The following is a 19,641-nucleotide window of genomic DNA, read 5'->3' on the forward strand; positions in this document are numbered from 1 at the left end:
TGCGATGGCTGGAAGGATATGAAGCGAGCCCGGTGCATGTACCGCTACATTCTGCTCTTTTTGTATCACCGACAAGTAGCATAAATTAGCATAGCTGCACTTCCGGTTACCGTTGCCAAAATTAAACGCAAACCCGCCAACTCCCCACTGGCTTTGTATGTGAGCGCGCGGCACAGTTTGCTGGTGATTTTACTTTATAAAGCCAACTTCCTTTTTTTTTATGACTCACAATGGCTTTTCTCATTGGTCGCACCCCCGACTAAAGATCATTGGCTGCGTGGTAGACGCAAACAAATTTGCTCCCAACTGTATGTACCAACTGTAATTCTGTGTTGACATAATTCCTTTTTTGGCACAAATACATCACACAGTACTTAAAATCTTGTTTAAATACAGTTAAAAGCAACTTTATTTAGTGGGACATTTTTAAACAATAGGCTGAGAAACGTATTATAAGCGCTGACGAGTGGCGCGTGACATGATTTATTAGTTTACCGGCTGACGCTCGCGCACCTGTGACTCCTGTTAGCAATAGCTTTTGTGAACGTTAGCAATTTAGCAAAATAAGCTATTAGCTAATAGCAAAATAAGCTATTAGCTAGTCTTTCACAGCGGCGTTATTTTGTTGCGTTCATACTTTAAACACTTGACTATTTCCCTGTTGCTTCCGTTAAAAATGAACTGGGTCGGGGGTTCAAGGTAAGCTGTAGGATTACTTTTTTTTTATTTAAATAAACTATTATCACGTCAACTGCCGTTTTCCTAACTAACAAACGATGTAATAACTGACATTGCAGGAACCGGTTAGTGATAAGAAATGATGCAAAGAAGCAGAAGGTGAGACTGCCAAATAAAACGTCCATAACCCTAAATGAATGTGACAGATCAAGCCTTGTATTTACTCAGTGGATTGTGACATTTTTGTCCTGTTTTTGCTGTAGGAATTTTTTGAAAAGAGAAAAATGCAACAAAAACTGAAACACTTGGGAGTCTGTCCGTCGGTGTCCTCCTCAGGAGACACAGCTTCGGGCAGCACTGACCTCATGACCTTGTTCATTGTTAACCAGATTGCCACCAAGAAAGCAAATCAAGGTGAGTTTGGCACCTAAACCTCCTGTGAAAATGAAAAACAGGACTTTATATCACGAAACACGGATGCGATTTGGAGTACAATAAAGTATTTCTGGAAGTCGGACGAGCAACAAAATATACTTTGATTTTTAACATTAATTTACTGCAAATAGTGGCATAAAATGAACAGAAACAGACATTTGATTTCAATCTTTTGTATAATAAATGATTTCCAACGACTTGTGTGATTGTGACAGCCATATTAAGTTTATTATGTGGTTTTTGAAGCATTTCGGTCATGAGACGCCTATTATTTCTGTATATTTTGCATCCAAGCAGCCAGACTCTCTTGTCATTTTTTAAAGTGATCTTAAGCAATAGTTCTCCAGCTTTCTGAAAGTCTTTCAAAGTTTTTCTTTGGACATTTTCTGCTTTTCAGTCCAGTTTTTTCTTTGTTCAGCCACTTAACTCTGACCTATGAAGCATTCAGGCAGAAAAAAGGCTCCTAACTCAAGGGATGAACCAGTGTTGTGTCGACACAGAACAGACAACTTAGCAAAGAAGCCATTTTAAACTGGATCTTTAGGCACTTTGTTACCAGCAGCCTGTCACAAAGACACATCATTTGTTCCCATTTCTTTAGCTGCATCTATGAAAAACAGCAAAGAAAACACAGTTTGACAGACAGAAAATAGGATTTCTGCAGCAACAAGGTGATTCCCAAAGAGCTATTAGCTGAAAACTTGGCATATCTCAGCATGGTGTGCAGTGTGTCCTTAAAACATTTGAGGAAACTGGACAAGTGGAGGACAAAAGAAGAAGTGTCAGGCCTAAAAAACTATCTACAGCAGATGAACAGGATCTGAAAGTGATGTCCTTAAGAAAGAGGAAAAAATCCAGCTGTGACCTGACAGGACCTGAGAGATGCATCTGGACCTTCAGCTGATCCATCTACTGTTGGCCCAAGCCTCATCAGAAATGGTCTCCATGGAAGGGTGGCTGTCAAGAAGCCGTTCTTAAGGAAGGGAAACAGGGAGAAAAGGCTGAGCTGTGCCAAATGACACAAGAAGTGGACTGAAAATCAGTGGCAACAGGTCTTATGGAGGGATGAATCCTCCCCAGAGCCCGGACCTCAACATTATTGAAGCAGTGTGGGATCATCTGACAGAGAACGGAACAAAAGGCAGCCCACATCCAAAGAAGAGCTTTGGGATGTCCTTCAAGAAGCCTGGAGAACTATTCCTGAAGACTCCTTAAAGAAATGACAGAAAGCTGGTCTCAGAGGGTTCAGGCTGTGAAACCTTTGCCTAAAATACTGTATTTATATTTATGTTTACTCGTGTTTTAATAAATCCTATTTTCCTGGCAGTGTCTAAAGAAAATGAGTGTTTCTCTTTTTCAGATCCTCCTAAAGTCGCCGTTCTTGGCAGCAAAGGAGGATCCAAACACAGGAGAAACGAGCCCCTTGTGCTCCCAATGAGCCCCTGTTCCCCCTCCCAGCTGAGCCTCGCAGAGAGCCAGTCTCAGTGCAGGTAGAGCAGGTTTTGGTGGGATTTATCCACCCAGAATGCTTCGAAGCTGCTGTGGCCTTTTCAACTCTTATCTCTTCTCTGCCGTCTAGTGTTCAAGGAATCAGAAAGAGAAAGAACGTTCTTCCTCAAACATTCAGCAGGTCTCACCAGGTCCGTCGCTCAGATTTTAGATTTACTCAAAGCTTCTTTTCTTCTCAGGAAAACAGATTTAATTTGATCATTTTTTCCCTGAAGTTGTCACCAGTGCTGGAGTCGGCGTTTTCAGATAACAGCGCATCAGACTACCTGCCACCCCTGACCGACCCCCCCAGCCCTGGCTCCTCCCCCTCTTCAGCCTCCTCACGCCAAGGTTAACACAGCCGACACGACACAGATTCATAAGCTGGTCTCTGTGCCTCAGCTGGTTTGATGACTGATCCAGCCTGCTGCCCCCAGGACTGTTCCCCCGGCAGATGAACCCACAGAGGCGAAGCCAGGCCCAGATGCAGCCTGTCCCCCACTTCTCCCCTCCACCCTGGGACACCTCGGCGCAGACGGTAGAGCGAAGACAGACGCTGTTTAAAGTCATAATTCCTGACGAGCGCTCATGCTTTTCAAACCTTGCCAGTTTCAGCCGTTCTCTCGGCCCAGAGGCATGACGGACGCCATGTCCTGGACCTGCAGCTCAAACGAACCCCTCTTCCACCTGGAGACCCCCACAGCAGCCCGGCTCCTCTTTGGAAGTCCAAAACCCGACTGTCAAACTGAGGAGAGACATCAGGGACGACTTGTCGCCACCTTTCTCAACCAACCAGAGGACGGGGAGCCCGAGGGGGACCTCAACCAGGAGGAAACTCAACAGCTGTTTGAGGAAGACGCCTCCAGAGGGTTCGGTAATGAAGAGCTTGAAAGAGGAGGTGAATACAACCTGAAACCTTCACATTTCTCCTTTGGCTCATGTTCTCAACTTCAGTTTCAGCTTCTCACTTTGGAAAATCCAAAATATATCTCCCAGACGAAGCATCAGTCAGATCCTCGGCTCTCCAGTAAGCATTTGCTCTTCGGTTTTATGACTTAATGAGCTTTAAATTGCTTCTTTATGTTGCGTTTTCTGTGTTTACTTCACAGAACCGTGCCCGACCCTCAGTCCGTGGGAGTGGAGGTACGTTCTCTTGGCTTTGCTGCCACCAAGTGTCTGACTTTGTAGCTGCAGTTAAATAAATCTATAGAAAACAATCATGATGCCTTACGAAGGAGGAGTTCATAGGAAGTTGAACCTGCTTTTCCAGAGTTAAATTGTGTTTGTGGAGATGTTTTTCTGTTTCTTTCTCAGCCCTCCAGCTGCACCGACATGAACTCCCGTAAGTTTAAACATCTCAAAGTCCCGTTAACTGTGGATGTGTTAGAGCTGAGCTGAATAGACGTCTTTTGTTTAAAACCCACAGCTTGTGTCGGACAAAGCACCGGGCCTCTGACTGCTTGGGAATATTCTCCAGGCTGCTGTTGCAGAGCAGATTACCTCAGCTCAGACTCCCATGATGTAAGTTAATTTACATCGTTAAGCTTTATCCAGCCCCCCAATTTACAGGCATCACAGAGACACATCAACTGTTTAAAAACTAATCAATAAAGACTGAACTTGCTGTTATTTCTGCAGCATTTTTAAAGGGAAAACTTGTTTTTATCCCCTGTATTGTGTGAGAAGCATTCGGGCACATGGTCCACATCTGGTGTCCGTTTACCAAACCATCAACTTTATATCTGTTTAATCTTCTTTCAACTAAACCCACAACCTTTTATTTGCCTTTCTGAGAATATGAGAAGTGGTCACATCATAATCTGGTGACGGCATATCAGGACTATTCTGATATCTGCAGCCTGAAGTGAACACAGAAGAATTAAATAAGCAGATGTTTGGGACAGATGTGTTCCAGGTGTGTTCCTCAGGTGTGTTTCACTGCTTCATCACTGCAGAGATAAGATACTTCAGCTTGTTTCTGAAGCTGTTCAACATGAGGAGAGAAGCTGAAAAACCAGAAGAAACCATCAGAGACGTGAGTCAAACCTCAGGATCACCAGCATCAGCTGTCTGGAAGATCATGAAGAAGAAAGAATGCTCTGGTAGGCCGAGGAGGACAGAAGAATTCTCACTGTGGGAAAGAAACATCCTCAAAGGCCCGTCCAACGGATCAGAACCATCTTCAGGAGGCAGGTGTGTCTCTGTCAGAGACGACTGTCCACAGAAGACTTCATGAACAGAAGCACAGAGGCTACACTGCTACATGCTAACCGCTAGTTAGCCACTGCTACATGCTAACCGCTAGTTAGCCACAGAAACAGGATGGACACGTCACAGTTTGGCAAAAAGTCCTTAAAGGAGCTGCAGAGTTCTGGGAAAAGGTGTTCTGGACAGACCGGACCCAGATGAACCCAGATGGGGATAAAAAGTGTTGTAATTTCTACAAACATCTTCATCCAGACATTAAAACTTCTTTTTCTTGCTTTTAACTGTAATTCAGGAAGAAGAAGGCTGTGAGGAGTGTCTCCCGGCGTATACTTCTCACATGGATGAAAACTGTGCCGATCTTTTCCACCTAAACTCACAGAGGAGTCCAAAACTCTTCCAGCCTCAGCCTCTCACCCCACAGATAAAATCCCAAATGAACTTTGGAGACAACCAAGAAGTTATTGAGACCTTTGTTTGCCCAGAAAAAGCCTTTCAAGTCCAACAGATAGGAAGCAGCATGGCTCCATCTGTGTCTCCTCACCTTCTGACTCAGAGCTCAGAGTTGTGCAAATGCAGGAAATCATGGACTGAAACTCAAGATGCAGGAACTCAGACTGTGTCCAGCTGCACACCTGAGACTCGTGATGCGTCCTCTCAGACCAAAGCTTCGGGTTTCAGCTGGGCTCAGCCAGATGTGTCAGAACAACATCCAGCCACTGAGAGGCAGAGTTGCACTGAGCCTCAGACGCTCCCAGCTTCACTGAAAAAGCCAAGAAATGAAGAGAAGCAGGCGGCTTGGAGCAAGAACACATCCAAGGACGTCCTCAAGTTCCTGCAGAGGCCCAAAGACTCCTTTCTGGATGCTCTGAGCGTCAGAGGTATCGTGTTTTAACATTCAGCCTCACTTCATGTGGATTTTAAAGAGCCATCAGTTCGCTCTCATGTTTCTGATCTAGGGAACGAGAACCTGGAGGACGGAGATGGGCGGCAGCGTGAGAACAGCCCTCTGATGGAAGATGTGTCGCATGAAGGAAGGGAGGAGCTCCCATCGGGCGCCGGGGCGAGCGCGCTCTCCGAGGAGGTCGAGACGCTCCAGGAGATAGCCGACATTTTGCTCCTGCTGAAGCAGAGGAGGGGGCAGAGTGATTAGGACTGATTGGAGGAAGGTAAACGAGTCTGTGTTCTTTAACAGCTGATTTTAAACACTCAAAACCCACAAAAATAGCTTCCGGGTGATGTGATGAAACAGAATAAACTCTTAAACCGTCACTCAGATTCATGAGTTTATTTCTTTCCTCTTATACATAAGATTTCATGAAGATATTCATCTTTATATAATATAAACTCTAGCAAAACATTTACAGCTCGAACGATCATTAAATATAATATTCAGCACTTGTTTTTCTTTGTTTTTGTAATTCCTCGTAAACTTTAGAAACACATAGAAAAGAAACTGCAACCATTTCACCATAAGTACACGTCACGTGCCTCACTGAAGGCTGAACACCACAGCAGCTCCTCGTCAGAGCTGCACATCACGGGGAATATTTCACCTTTTCATCAGGTTTTAGGACCACTTCCTGCTCCCAATGAACCAAAAACTTCACCACTCAGCTCAGAGAAACTGGCCCCCTTCAGCTGAGAAGATGAAGCTTTTTCTGAGGACTCAGACATGATGGAAGTTCATTCTTCTGCTGCGTTTCAGGCAGGAAAGTGCAGCATTATTCTCACCATGTTACAGGAGCTTTACCACATCATCGCTGATCATTTTCAAAAGCCTGTCGCAGCTTTTTAAGGGGAGTTTTCAGGTGGTAAATGACTTTAAGTCAAGTTTAGTCTGTGGAACCTTAAATTAATTGCTTATGATAGGAGTCCAAATACATTCCAGTGAAGAAAAGTCAGTTTAAGGAAGCAAATAACTGCTTTAAAGATGGGAACAAAACGTAAAAAGATCCATGAAACGCTTTGGAAAATGATCAGCAGCTATAAATCAGAGTGATTTGCAATGAAAGAGGTGAAAATAGCCTTTAAAAGCTCTTTTTTTTGTTTATACTTTGACAGTTTGAGGTTTTCCACCTTTTCTGCAGCTCATTTATGACGGGAACATGGCGCCATGCTCCTTTCATACGGTTCTAATCTACACCCGTAACCCCCCAAAAAGACCAGACTTTGTGGAAAACTTCAAATAAAAACAGGATGCGACAGAAAACGTGTCGGATGTTGAAGGGGAGACATTTTACTGAGCAGCAACACGTCTCCAAACAGCCGGGAGCGGCTCAACAAAGGCTGGAAAAGTAAAAATGATTAACTGGAGGATCATTAGCAGCAGGTCCAGCTCCTCCCCTCCTGATTCCAGCCAATAGAGGCTCATAACCTTTTGGCCGCTTGGTTTCTGCCGTCTTTGGCTTCCTGCTTTGAAACTGTTTCCTGTTTCTCTTCTTCTGTCCTGGAAATCGCTGCAGGAGCTCAGGAACGCCTCCAGAACAGAAATCATCCGATTAAATCATGCCAAACGTGAACAAATCCTCAGTTCTCACATTTTTTAGCGACTCCAGCTAAAAGAAGACGTGATGCTCGACAGTTACAAACCCGTTTAATTAAAAAAAAGGACATATTTTTCATTAAATCTCCCACTTTGAACATCTGACACAGCTTCTGCTCTGCTGTGAGTAAAATATCAGTTCAAGAGACTTTTAAATCGGAGCATTTAGTTTCTTATTAATATTTTACAGTCTGCCAACATTTTTGGAACCAAGTGTGAACAATTTCCTCAAAAATACTCAAATGATCACAATACTTGATGCTAATACCACTGAATTAAATGTGCTGTGACATAAAAAAGGAGGTATTGAGTCTTATTGATTCATGATGTGGACCCAAAGCCACGTAAACCTGCCCGTTTATCACCTGTTCAGCTACGCTAATGATGTCATTCCTCCACTTTCCGGCCATCGTTGCTACCTTTATGTATTCATGGGACAATGTTTAATCACGCACTGGTTTTACAGAACAACGGCCAGATTACACTACAGCCTACTTTTCAACCGCTGACACGAGAACTACTTCGATGAGATGCTCTTATTTGTACATGAGGCTATAGAGGAAGACGGAAAACAAAACACTTATCGTTAAAAAACAACTTAAAATAGAACAAATGTGCACTGAAAGTTAAAGTGAAACAGCCGACAGGCACCAACGCAGAATAAAACGCTTCTAAACGTCTTTTAAAATGCAACTTTTAACTCTGCTGGATGTCACAGGAACGTAAAAAGCTACGAGGAGCAGCTTTGGATCACTGGTTCACCGTCAGTGTCAGCAAACCTCCCGATAGTCGCATTAAACCGTTGGAGTTGTGCTAAAAACTGAAGGTTTTTAACTGGCAACAGAATGCAAAACAACAGCAATAACTTACCTGAATGAATGAATAAACGACCCCCAACAACAGAACATTTCAGCGCCACTGCAGAGGTTTGTCAGGCAACAGCTGAGGAGGAGTCTGTAACGATGAACTGTGCATTTCTTATGGTTGTTTGTCTTGTGTCACACTGAGGACCGCCACCGTGAGTGCGTTACGCCACGAGCCCCAACAACAGCAAGCTCGTGTTGGGTTAAAGGTCACAGAACTGAACCCCCCCCCAAAGCTCCTCACATTAAAACTTTAAATCAAACAATTCAGACTGATTAAAGGCATTTTCACACATTTCTGTAGCTGTTCAACATGAGGGGAGAAGCTGAAAAACTATGGAGCCTGAAATGAAAAGCTTCTACATGATGGAACTGAAATGTAGGAAAACGACTTTAAATGAAAGTCTGAAATGTGACTTTAATCAGTCTGAGGAGCAGAGGGGGGGGGGCTCAGAGAGAGATGGGACCCAAACATTATGGAGGGGGCTGTGAATATGTGTCTATTGTGGGTGAAAAAGACCTGAAAACACCACATTTAAACATTTAAACCTGTGTTTGATCTGAAAGTGAACAAAGTGTTAACCTCAGGGTGGGGGTCACCAGTGGCTCCACAGGTCACAGAATGAGATGAAAGTTACAGACTCGAGCTCTCCGCATGTTTCTGTTATCACGACAGCTAACGACACAACATGCAAGCTCTTATTCCACGTCTGACGCATCGTTGTCCGATAGGTGGTAATTTGAACCTTTGACACGAATGTATTCGACCTGCCGTGCTTCGTCCGAGTCTGAAGCGCCGCAGGAGCAAAGCTGGTTTTCAAACAGCGCCTCGATCTCCTCCAGACGCCGCGCTTTGGTTTCCGGGAGGCAGCCGTAGATGAAGACGAACCCCAGCAAGGCCAGGCTGGAGTAGAGGAAGAAAGCTCCTGGAGGACAAACAAACCGACACAGAGATTCAGACCAGGTGTAACACTCAGAGGGTTTATGATGAGATTAACTGGATTACAGCTACAGTTGGGTCCTTATCTGAGGTAATTATCCTTGGATATATGGCGCTGAATGAATGGAATCACTGGCACAAAGCAAAAATTAAAAAGACTGAACCCTGGTAATTGGGCTGCAGCCAAAACTGTTCTATTTGACCAACTCTGACCTGCATGTTAGCTTCAAGTTAAGCTGACAGCCAACCTGAACATGCCCGACTGGCTCTCATTTGCTTCAGTCAGCTAGTTGTATCCTTAAAAACTAATTTATGGTTCACAAATGTTGCACTACGGATTGTAAATTAACTAAACAAACATTAAAACTATCCACAGCTGATGTTAAAACTGATAATCATGAAGCTTTATCCAATCCTGATGCTTTTTATTGGTTTTGCAAATAACAAGACGATTACTTTCAGTGGTCCCCAAACAAGCCTCAACTCAGAAGTGATGAACTTGAACAATGATGAATTGTTTTTTAATTTGAAGAAACACTGGATGTTTAAAAGTTGTTACTCCTCTGAAGACATTAATGTACATTGTTTTAAATCTAATCAATGTTGAAAGCAGAGTGCTATAGCTCTTTAAATATGTGTTAAGTGTTGGGAACGAGTCCAATCGAGGTTTTATTGAATCACTCAGTGGGTTTATGATGAGATTAACTGGATTACAGCTACAGTTGGGTCCTTATCTGAGGTAATTATCCTTGGATATATGGCGCTGAATGAATGGAATCACTGGCACAAAGCATGTCATACCCCGGTACCATAGGTGGCGCTGTCCCCATTTCACTTTTACTTTTATTTGTTCTTTGCCAGATCATTTGTTTGGTTACTCACTCTTTTCCAAATCATACTTTTTAGTAATTCTTTGTTTTTAGGGGTGCACACAATGTTAACCCAAGTGCATGCCTCAGTTTTGGGTTAAAACTGAAGGATTCGACTCATGATCTGAAGCTAAAGTACTAAAAACTAACTCTCTGAAGACAGTCAGTGGGTCTCCATGATGAGATTAACTGGATTACAGCTACAGTCGGGTTCTGCTCCTTATCTGAGGTAATTATCCTTGGATATATGGCGGTGAATGAATGGAATCACTGGCACAAAGCAGGTCATACCCCGGTACCATAGGTGGCGCTGTATAAAGTCAGCAGGTGCTTTAATCCGTGTTTGTGCAACAAACAAAGTCAGAAATCACAATCAGTCCCGAGCTCTGATTAAATTCATCAACTCAACTGAAATGAACCGGAGAAAGTTTCTGTTCCAGCTCCAAAGAGCGAGTTAACATTAAGTGGTGAAGTCATCTAAACTAAAGCTGAAGTAACTGATCAATCGATCTATATCACTATTTCATGCAGCTATCCTGACTTATAACGGCCAGAATTCAGAAATATTTGGCTTTTTTCCTTGACAGTAGTAGTATATGTTCGATATAAACAGGGATTCACAGAAATATCTGCCTAACATCAGTATTTCCTGATATTTGTCGTCTCGAATGTTTTCGACAACACTGCAAGAAGCTAACAGTCAGTGGGTTTATATGCTGAGATTAACTGGAGCTACAGTTGGGTTCTGCTCCTTATCTGAGGGTAATTATCCTTGGATATATGGCGGTGAATGAATGGAATCACTGGCACAAAGCGTGTCATACCCCGGTACGATAGGTGGCGCTGTCCCCATTTCAGCTATCGCTAATAGAGCCACTTCCTGTTGACGTCTTCACCGCCAACAGCAACAAACTCAGGCATTCAGAAAGATGGCGAACGCAGAGCGAGATGAAGCTGCGTCCCTCTCCTTCTGTGATGAGCTGGTTATGGAACAGACGAAGCACAACGGCGCATTCTCCATCGCGTTGTTTCTTTCTTTCTGACGGCGCCGACAGCAACAGGAATAGCGTCTCCTTCGACTTCCGGGTGACGATCGCGGGAAAAATGTGGCGCATGCGCAGAACGCTCGATCCGATCGGCTGTCGTCCGAAGGCGCGTTCGAGTTATCTCGGGGTTTTAATCGAATACTGGTCAGATTAAACTTGTTACATGAGCTGAATAACTCAGTTTTATTGTAATTTAGCCATAAATCCGATCCGATGGGGCTCATAAAACCGCACCTCAGCGACACCTCAGTAAGAAGACATCCAGATAAACCAGGAAAGACATTAATCTGCACTCAGCTGAATCTACATCCGCTCTGCATGCTGTAAAACAGCTGAAAGTCGCACACTGAGCTCATTTAATCTCCCGGCTCCATGTTTTCAAAGCTTTTAGTGAGTTGCTCGAATGCAACTTGACCCCGACTGTTTGTGCCTGATCCTGCACCAGATAAAGCTCCAGTGGTCGCAGCTTTCCCCAACAGCGTCCCCCGCCATCCTTTTCACGGTGAATCAGAGACGTGTTGCATTTGACACGCTGTCATTAAGGACACCCACAAACACAAAGCCACAGCTTTCTACAGTTCAGAGGCTTTCTGTCAGAGACAGCAGCTCATTCTGGATCTTTGCTCTCAGCACATGATTCAGGAGGCGCTGCAGGGTTAAGAACCACTCAGCATCCCACAGAGAGCGTCTGAAGTTTAATGAGGTTTTTGGGCCTCGACAGTCTCCGCTGACCGTTCCTGTCACAACCGAGCAGGGTGTAAACATCATTTTCCTTTCCTTTTCTTATCGTCTTTGTTCTCGCTGGATGACGGTTCGGATCCGAACGAACGGGTTAGCGACTCCGATCGATGATTAACCTGCTGCACGTCAGGAAGTGGTGATTGATTTCCAGCTCCACCAAAGGTCAGCTCCTGCCTGTCTGAGGAGAAACCTGCAGCTGAGCTGCCATGACAGCGTTATTGGGCGCTCACACCAAAAGGGTCGTAGGCAGCCAGCTGCCGTTCATTTTCAATGTAAGCTGGCGTCGATGAGCGACCGGCGTTGTGAGCTTCGTGAGCTTCAAGAGTTGAGAAAGGCTCAACTTTATGCAAATGAGCAGTGATGTGACGCGACGACAGCCAATTAGGGCCGACCTGGATTCCGAAGGTGGAAAAAAGGCGGGAAAAAAGCAGAAAATGGCAGAGCACAAACACAAAGAAACACAAAGAAGGCCCAGAGTACGATCCTATACGATTGCTATACATATAAGCCCCGCCCCTTTCGCCGCTTCCGGCGGCAGAAGAAGCAGAAGCGGCGGGTTGTGAGCGTCGTGAGCGGCTGTGGTCACTCACAACGCTTTTGGTGTTACTTTTCGGTTAGTTACTGACCGTAGTAGGTGAGGTACTGAGCCAGGTGGAGGAAGGTGAGAGACACCAAGATGTTGAAGGTCCAGTTGACGCCGGCGGCGCAGGCGTTCCCAGTGCTCCTCGCCCACAGAGGGTAGATCTCAGAGTTGATGGTCCACGGCATTGGACCCATACCTACGAGAGAGAAAGCTTTTACGGCGTGTTTTGGGCTCTGAAACAGCAGAGCTGCTGTGTTGGTGGAAGTTAAAGCTCACAGAAACGAGCAGAGAGGGAGGACACCTCATAAATAAGTCCATCCAAGGGGGGAGATGTTCAGAAACGTGGGCTTTAAACCTTTATTTAACCGGCAGCAGCAACTTTTTACAAGCTGCTTGGTGGATAATGTTGAAGATTGTTAAAGTTTTCTGTTTTTAAAGATGTTTCCAAACAAGCTGGAAGCCTGAACTGGGAAAATACAGCGACAGAAAGCTGGAAAATACCAGTTTATTCATGTGTAGGTTATATTCTGAGCAGGTTAGGATGACCATCGGGCTGGTTTCAGGACAGTCGGTCTACGGCTGCAACAAATAAGGCTGGAGAAGTCTGAACTGAAGGTGAGACGCTGGTTTTCTGGGTTCTTGGTTGCAGCCACAAACACTTGATGCCATTAAATAGAAATTCAAGGTACTGTAGCATTCCAAATGCTCCATGCTGTTGCAAAGCCTCCTAATTACCCGGATTACTTGGGAACAGCTGTTTTTATCAACTCAACAGGAAGAAACAGCAGCTCTCAGCAGCTGGTTTGTGGCTGAAACAAAAGATGTCAGTGAGGACCTGCTGAGCTACAAGGCCACATCTAAATCTCTCCAAGTTCCCCGTGGCCACAGTGCAAAGAATTGTTAAAGGTACAAGACGTTCCACGCGGTGGGAAAGCTCAGAGGACGTGGCAGGAGATGGTGTGAGAAATAATCTGAGGATCAGCGCTAAGGCCATATTGCGGGTCCCTACTTGCAGCTATAGGAGAGCTAACGGAGGGATTTCTACACAGGCACTCTACTGGGACCACTTCATCCACACGCCCCCCTGCAGCACAGTTTATTCACTCCAATAAGAACGTCCATCTTACTCAAAGTCGTCAAAACATCGTCAAAATCTGATAAATATCCTGCCATGTTGCACAAAACTATCAGCAGCAAACTCTGTGTGAAGTTAGCCGACTGTCACAGAGCACGGAGTGAATAAACTGTGCTGCAGGGGGGCGTGTGGATGAAGTGGTCCCAGTAGAGTGCCTGTGTAGAAATCCCTCCGTTAGCTCTCCTTTAGCTGCAAGTAGCCACATAACAGCAGCTATGAGCTAACAGAGCTATAGCACACGTTCATTCATTCATTCTTCTTAAAGTATCGGTGAAATAAAGACAGATAATGCCTTATTTAGAGGCTGCATCCTCTAAGCCCCGTTCACTCCGTTATATGGATCTCCAGTTATCTAAATATCTTCTGAAGGACGCCGACTTTCACCAAACTGTTCTCGGTGAGCAGATGAACGTATTTCATGCCAGAAATAAGGTTTAAAAACACCAGAGTTGCCCTTTAATTAAAGTAAATGGCACCTTGAAAAAAGAGAAACACTCGTCCTCAGTGATAAAAGAGCCAATAAAGGCTTTTGTTGGAATAATTTGGGACATAAAAACAGAGAAATGATCATTTTTATTATCTTTTGGGTGATGCCTGCCTGAGGAAAACGCCTCTTGGTCCATATGAGCTAAACTGTCCATGTATTTAGTTGCTGAAGGAGGTGCTGAATGCCTCACCTGGAGCGAAAGCAGCCAGATAGAGCACCAGACCCAGCAAAACCAGCCAGGAGTAGGAGGTGGGGCAGTAGTTGTAGGCCCAGTACGTCTGATCTCTCATCAGGGTGGAGTTGGAGCATCTGGAAGATGAGTTCAGATCAGTTGAAATGAAACGCTTTCAGCCCGGTTCTGGTACTCACTGCGCATCCTGAGACTCACCTGCCCCACGCTGCCTGCTCAGTGGACGCCTTATTGACCGGCACACAGGAGGAGGTGAGGAGTGCCGAGCCGTTCTCACGGTAACAGAATCCACAGCCGGGGTCCAGCATGCACGGCTCGCACAGCCTGCACGCCAAACAGCAGATAACCCACGTTACGCCGCCACAGTCCAGTGTTTTTAGTGTTTTCTACCGTCTGTACAACACTGTTTGGCTAAAAATGTGTGCAGGATGAACTATTTATGCATGTCTACACCTGGATGTTGTCATAGCTCCGGGAAAAGTTAGAAAAATGTTTATGTTTATGCATTTAGCAGACGCTTTTATCCAAAGCGACTTGGATGTAGGGTAAGGGGGTCTTGCCTAAGGACCCCTAATACCTTTCATGCAGAGGATTTGAACCCAGGTCTCCCACATTGAAGGTGGCAATCACACCACTACACTATCCAGTCCAGAAAAACCTACAATCGCATCGCTTCCCTGCGCTAAACTTGTACAGATTAACTGTTTATCTGCTATAAACTCCAGCTGTTTTACCTCCAAAACTAAGTGTTGGAAAAATTATATAGTTATACTGTGACAGAAGAGTCCCTCCATCTTTTCCTCTTCTATGATTCAAGCAAAAGTGTTTTGACTCTTGTACTAGTCTTTCCCATAATATTAACTGGTGAGAAATGCCTTTTTCCCATAACATTGAATGTTCCTTCCCATAATATTAACTGGTGAGAAATGCCTTTTCCCATAATATTAACTGGTGAGAAAAGCGCCTTTTCCCATAACATTGAATGTTCCTTCCCATAATAATGAATGGGGAGAAATGCCTTTTTCCCATAACATTGAACGTTCCTTTCTATAATAATGAATGGTGAGAAATGCCTTTTTCCCATAACATTGAACGTTCCTTTCTATAATAATGAATGGTGAGAAAAGCCTTTTCCATAACATTGAACGTTCCTTCCTATAATAATGAATGGTGAGAAAAGCGCCTTTTCCCATAACATTGAACGTTCCTTTCTATAATAATGAATGGTGAGAAAAGCGCCTTTTCCCATAACATTGAACGTTCCTTCCCATAATATTAACTGGTGAGAAAAGCGCCTTTTCCCATAACATTGAACGTTCCTTTCTATAATAATGAATGGTGAGAAAAGCGCCTTTTCCCATAACATTGAACGTTCCTTCCCATAATATTAACTGGTGAGAAAAGCGCCTTTTCCCATAACATTGAATGTTCCTTTCTATAATAATGAATGGTGAGAAAAGCGCCTTTTCCCATAACGTTGAACGTTCCTTCCCATAATATTAACTGGTGAGAAAAGCGCCTTTTCCCATAACATTGAATGTTCCTTTCTATAATAATGAATGGTGAGAAAAGCGCCTTTTTCCCATAACATTGAATGTTCCTTCCCATAATATTAACTGGTGAGAAAAGCGCCTTTTCCCATAACATTGAATGTTCCTTCCCATAATAATGAATGGTGAGAGAAGCGCCTTTTTCCCATAACATTGAATGTTCCTTCCCATAATATTAACTGGTGAGAAAAGCGCCTTTTCCCATAACATTGTGTGATCAGCATAAACAACATAAATAGCTGGAGCACCATTTTGTCGGGAGACAACTCTGAGCAGCTTCCTGACAGGTTGTGCGGATTTGTGCAGAGTCGTCTCTTTTTTGCAAGAAATCAATGTTTTGTGTTAATTGTATCCAGCGACTGAGCCTAATTTTGAGAGAATTTTTCTAACACTAAGGAACAGTTCTTTTATTATAATTTATTATAATCTTTTAATATCCGTACAACACTGTTTGGCTAAAAATGCTCCCCATGAGTGTGCAGGATGAACTATTTATGCATGTCCACACATGAAAAGTTAGAAAAACCTACAATCGCATCGCTTCCCTGCGCTAAACTTGTACAGATTAACTGTTTTTCTGCTATAAACTCCAGCTGTTTTACCTCCAAAACTAAGGAACAGTTCTTTTATTACAGCACATGAGCGCTGCTCCCTCATCATTTCATTTCATCCACATTCAATCATCGTCATTAGGAGAGTATCGTGAAGCTGGGACATATGTTTGTACATCAAACGGCTGACATCCACAACAAGCTAACATGGCCAGTGGTGGCTCTGCGTGATAAAAGCCTTCATCTCGTCACATTACCCGAGTTTATGTGTGTGTTTCAGGGTGCGATTGTTCGCTCTTATGATGAAAGAACGTCGTTACGCTGGATTTTATCTGAGTCAGAGAGTAAATTAGGACATAAAGACGTCTGATTTCTGCCTCAAATGAAAGCAAAGTCAACCTCACTGTGTGTGTTTGTGTCCTTTTTCACTAATGGAGACGACGGGGTGATTTATTGCTGTTTTATAATGTAGCATAATGGATATCTATGAAGGAGTTATGAATAAATCAGTCTCTGGCCGAAGGAAACACGAGAATGTGTTGAATCAGACTGGTTCTAATGTGAAGGAGGACATTAACGGTGACATATTCTGTCTCTTTGAGATGAACGAGGCATTCGGTCAGAATACCAGCCGGTTTAAGCACTTTTGGTGAGTAAATGTAAGCATAATGAAGCTGTTCCTGCAGTCAGACCAGAAACGCTCCAGCTCTATATGTAGCTACAGATCCCAGAGGGAAACAGGTTAGCAGTTAGCTGTAAGTTAGCAGTTAGCTGTGAGTTAGCAGTTAGCTGTAAGTTAGCAGTTAGCTGTAAGATAGCTGTAAGTTAGCAGTTAGCTGTAAGTTAGCAGTTAGCTGTAAGTTAGCAGTTAGCTGTGAGTTAGCAGTTAGCTGTAAGTTAGCTGTGAGTTAGCAGTTAGCTGTAAGTTAGCAGTTGGCTGTGAGTTAGCAGTTAGCTGTGAGTTAGCAGTTGGCTGTGAGTTAGCAGTTGGCTGTGAGTTAGCAGTTAGCTGTAAGTTAGCAGTTAGCTGTAAGTTAGCAGTTAGCTGTGAGTTAGCTGTAAGTTAGCAGTTAGCTGTAAGTTAGCAGTTAGCAGTTAGCTGTAAGTTAGCCACAGATGCTAGCAAACAATGCTTTCTCATCAGGGATCTGCTCATGTTACATCGATACTTCCATTTAATCAGCAACTATTGCTGTAAACGTTTGGGTTTTTGATAAATGTCAAACCATTAACTGACAAAAATCCAATAAGGACACTTTTATATCCCCCAGAAGCACCTGGATATTGAACCACTCCATCTGAACGCTGAAGCTGAATCTTTGTATCTCTGCAAAAGAGGTCCAAAACTGGCTAAACTACGGCCTGAACTTGAATAATTGTGCTGTACCTGACTTCTAACGTTGGGTTGCCGTTGGTTACATGACAGGCTGGTCCATACTTCACATGTGAGTTAACTTACTGGTACTTGAAGCAGGTGGAGTTGGACATGGCGGGGTCTAAAGGGTGGAAAGTGACGGGAGGACTGTGCTGGGCGGACATCAGAAAGCCGAAGGCCAACAGACTCAAACTCAAACATGTACCTGTTGGAAAATATCAAGGAAAAATGAGTAAAGGGAGTCTCCTCCTGGTGGGGGAACGTTGAGCTGTTTGCTCCTCGCTTCTTACCGAGGACACTGCCCAACGTCAGCTTCCTGCGCCCCACCTTCTCCACCAGCCACACCCCCAGGAGGGTAAACAGGAAGTTGGTGAAGGTGGCGACTCCCGCCAGCCAGATTGCCAGCCGGTCGTCCCGAACTCCTGACATCTGCAGGATGGTGGCGCTGTAGTACCTGTGTTTTACAGAGACCAGACAAAACATTTATAGATTTTATGCTAAACCGAGTTCATCCATCCAGCTCAGTGTTGGTGCAACATTTTCCAAAGTAACACGTTGCAGAACTCTGCCTTTTTGTGACACGTTTTCCACTAATAACTGCTGTGATTTATGGCTAAAGGCGTGAAGTTTCCGACCAGAAAAGCCTTTATTTTACTCTCTATGCCATGAAATAAATGAAAATATACATTTTTCAGTGGCCAACACCTCAAAGATGGAGTCCAGTTACAAACCAATTCATTGTAAAACAATCATAATCCAATAATTAAATTCCAAATTAGTCCAATTCATGCAGAGCCAATTAAAAATATCTGTTGGTTTCCTTAGTTCGGCTACTTTTAGCCTCATTTGGATTTGAAAGAATTTAATTTAATTGGCTTAAAATGGACTTTATCTTTAAAGTGCCTTGAGATGGAATTAGTTGAGATTTGACTGAAGAAGAAGAAGAATAAAAAGAAGAAGAAGAAGTGCCTTTTATGGCAGTAATATGTCGAGTCTCCTGTGTAGAAGAATCCTCTGTGCAAATAAATACAAACAGTTCACTCTAAAGGTAATAAACACAATAATTAATTTCATAATTGAATGACAAACAAACAGAAACACAGTTCTTGCTAATATAATCAGTTTTAATTCAACAACACAGCTTTAACTGATGACAAGACGGTTAAAATGGATGTTTCCATGTCAAATTAAATAGATAAAGATGAAATTAAGTAGATTTAAATGTGCCAGAAACTGCAAAGCAGAGAAAAACAGCTGCTGAAACTTTCTTCATCACCCAACAAAGTGAAAACCTCTTTTCTAAAGAGTCAATCAAAGCTTCTGGACGCGAGAGTCATCCACTCATGTTGAAACAGTTAGCAATCAGCAATAAATAGTCTCACCACTCACCTTCTGTGGCTCTGCCTCCCTCACACTGTGTAGTAATTATCCTGGCAGCTCTCGAAGCATGTTGCTCCATGTAGGCAAATTACCTCTAATCATCATCAACAAGACTCTCGACTGCTGCGGTCAACAACACAAACACCTGCAAAGGGCGCCATTTCCCTCTGATATTCTGATATCATGTAACCGAGACAGTCGTGAGAAAAAGTTGGCGTTCGTTCCTGCATCTGAGGACAGGATGAAGAATCATTCAGTCCTGAAAAGCAGGTAAATACAGCTTCAGGTGAAGAGCAACACATGCCAGGAGCTGCTGATCAATGCTCTGATTAACTGATCCTCAGTCAGTGTGAGCAGCTCGATAAAAGCAGGAGTTCTGTCAGTTTAACACGATGCCAAGGAGGAAAGACACCAGCAATGATCTCAGAGAAGCAGCTGCTGCTGCCCATCAGTCTGGGAAGGGTTATAAGGCCATTTCCAGACTATCTGGAGTCCATCATTCTACAGAGAGAAAGATTATTCACAAGTGGAAAACATTCAGGACAGCTGTCAATCTTCCCAGGAGTGGACGTCCCAGCAA

The 19,641-nt window shown here is 43.8% G+C and overlaps 3 protein-coding genes across 5 annotated transcripts in view; 2 read left to right on the forward strand and 1 right to left on the reverse strand.

The window, feature by feature from the left end:
• The first annotated feature begins 362 nt into the window (after positions 1 to 362).
• LOC140283249 (regulator of DNA class I crossover intermediates 1) lies at positions 363 to 3,243 on the forward strand. Of its 2 annotated transcripts, XM_072377975.1 has the most exons (7): positions 363 to 699; positions 798 to 837; positions 942 to 1,092; positions 2,474 to 2,603; positions 2,693 to 2,753; positions 2,838 to 2,952; positions 3,039 to 3,243. In XM_072377975.1, the coding sequence occupies exons 1-7, from the start codon at positions 677 to 679 to the stop codon at positions 3,239 to 3,241; spliced, it is 723 nt and encodes a 240-aa protein (XP_072234076.1). In that variant the 5' UTR covers positions 363 to 676; the 3' UTR covers positions 3,242 to 3,243. The 2 variants fall into 2 exon arrangements, with proteins under 2 accessions (XP_072234076.1, XP_072234075.1); XM_072377974.1 differs by having other exon boundaries at positions 2,693 to 2,952.
• Positions 3,243 to 7,649, forward strand: LOC140283248 (uncharacterized). Of its 2 annotated transcripts, XM_072377972.1 has the most exons (8): positions 3,243 to 3,499; positions 3,556 to 3,628; positions 3,711 to 3,744; positions 3,916 to 3,943; positions 4,028 to 4,122; positions 5,102 to 5,687; positions 5,766 to 5,975; positions 7,015 to 7,649. In XM_072377972.1, exons 1-7 carry the CDS (start codon positions 3,250 to 3,252, stop codon positions 5,957 to 5,959), a joined length of 1,260 nt encoding a protein of 419 aa, XP_072234073.1. In that variant the 5' UTR covers positions 3,243 to 3,249; the 3' UTR covers positions 5,960 to 5,975; positions 7,015 to 7,649. The 2 variants fall into 2 exon arrangements, with proteins under 2 accessions (XP_072234073.1, XP_072234074.1); XM_072377973.1 differs by lacking the exon at positions 7,015 to 7,649 and having other exon boundaries at positions 3,243 to 3,475; positions 5,766 to 6,078.
• The window catches only part of slc2a13a (solute carrier family 2 member 13a), an 80,889-nt gene continuing 67,327 nt past the window's right edge, over positions 6,080 to 19,641 (reverse strand). The window contains exons 5-10 of the mRNA XM_072377971.1: positions 17,972 to 18,135; positions 17,766 to 17,886; positions 14,404 to 14,529; positions 14,206 to 14,324; positions 12,437 to 12,589; positions 6,080 to 9,140 (exon numbers count right to left, since the gene is read on the reverse strand). Coding sequence (XP_072234072.1) covers positions 8,914 to 9,140; positions 12,437 to 12,589; positions 14,206 to 14,324; positions 14,404 to 14,529; positions 17,766 to 17,886; positions 17,972 to 18,135 — 910 coding nt within the window. The 3' untranslated portion in view covers positions 6,080 to 8,913. The remainder of the gene's footprint in view (positions 9,141 to 12,436; positions 12,590 to 14,205; positions 14,325 to 14,403; positions 14,530 to 17,765; positions 17,887 to 17,971; positions 18,136 to 19,641) is intronic.

This window comes from Leuresthes tenuis, unplaced genomic scaffold (assembly GCF_036924035.1).
Source record: "Leuresthes tenuis unplaced genomic scaffold, fLeuTen1.0.hap1 SCAF_23, whole genome shotgun sequence".
Taxonomy (NCBI): domain Eukaryota; kingdom Metazoa; phylum Chordata; class Actinopteri; order Atheriniformes; family Atherinopsidae; genus Leuresthes; species Leuresthes tenuis.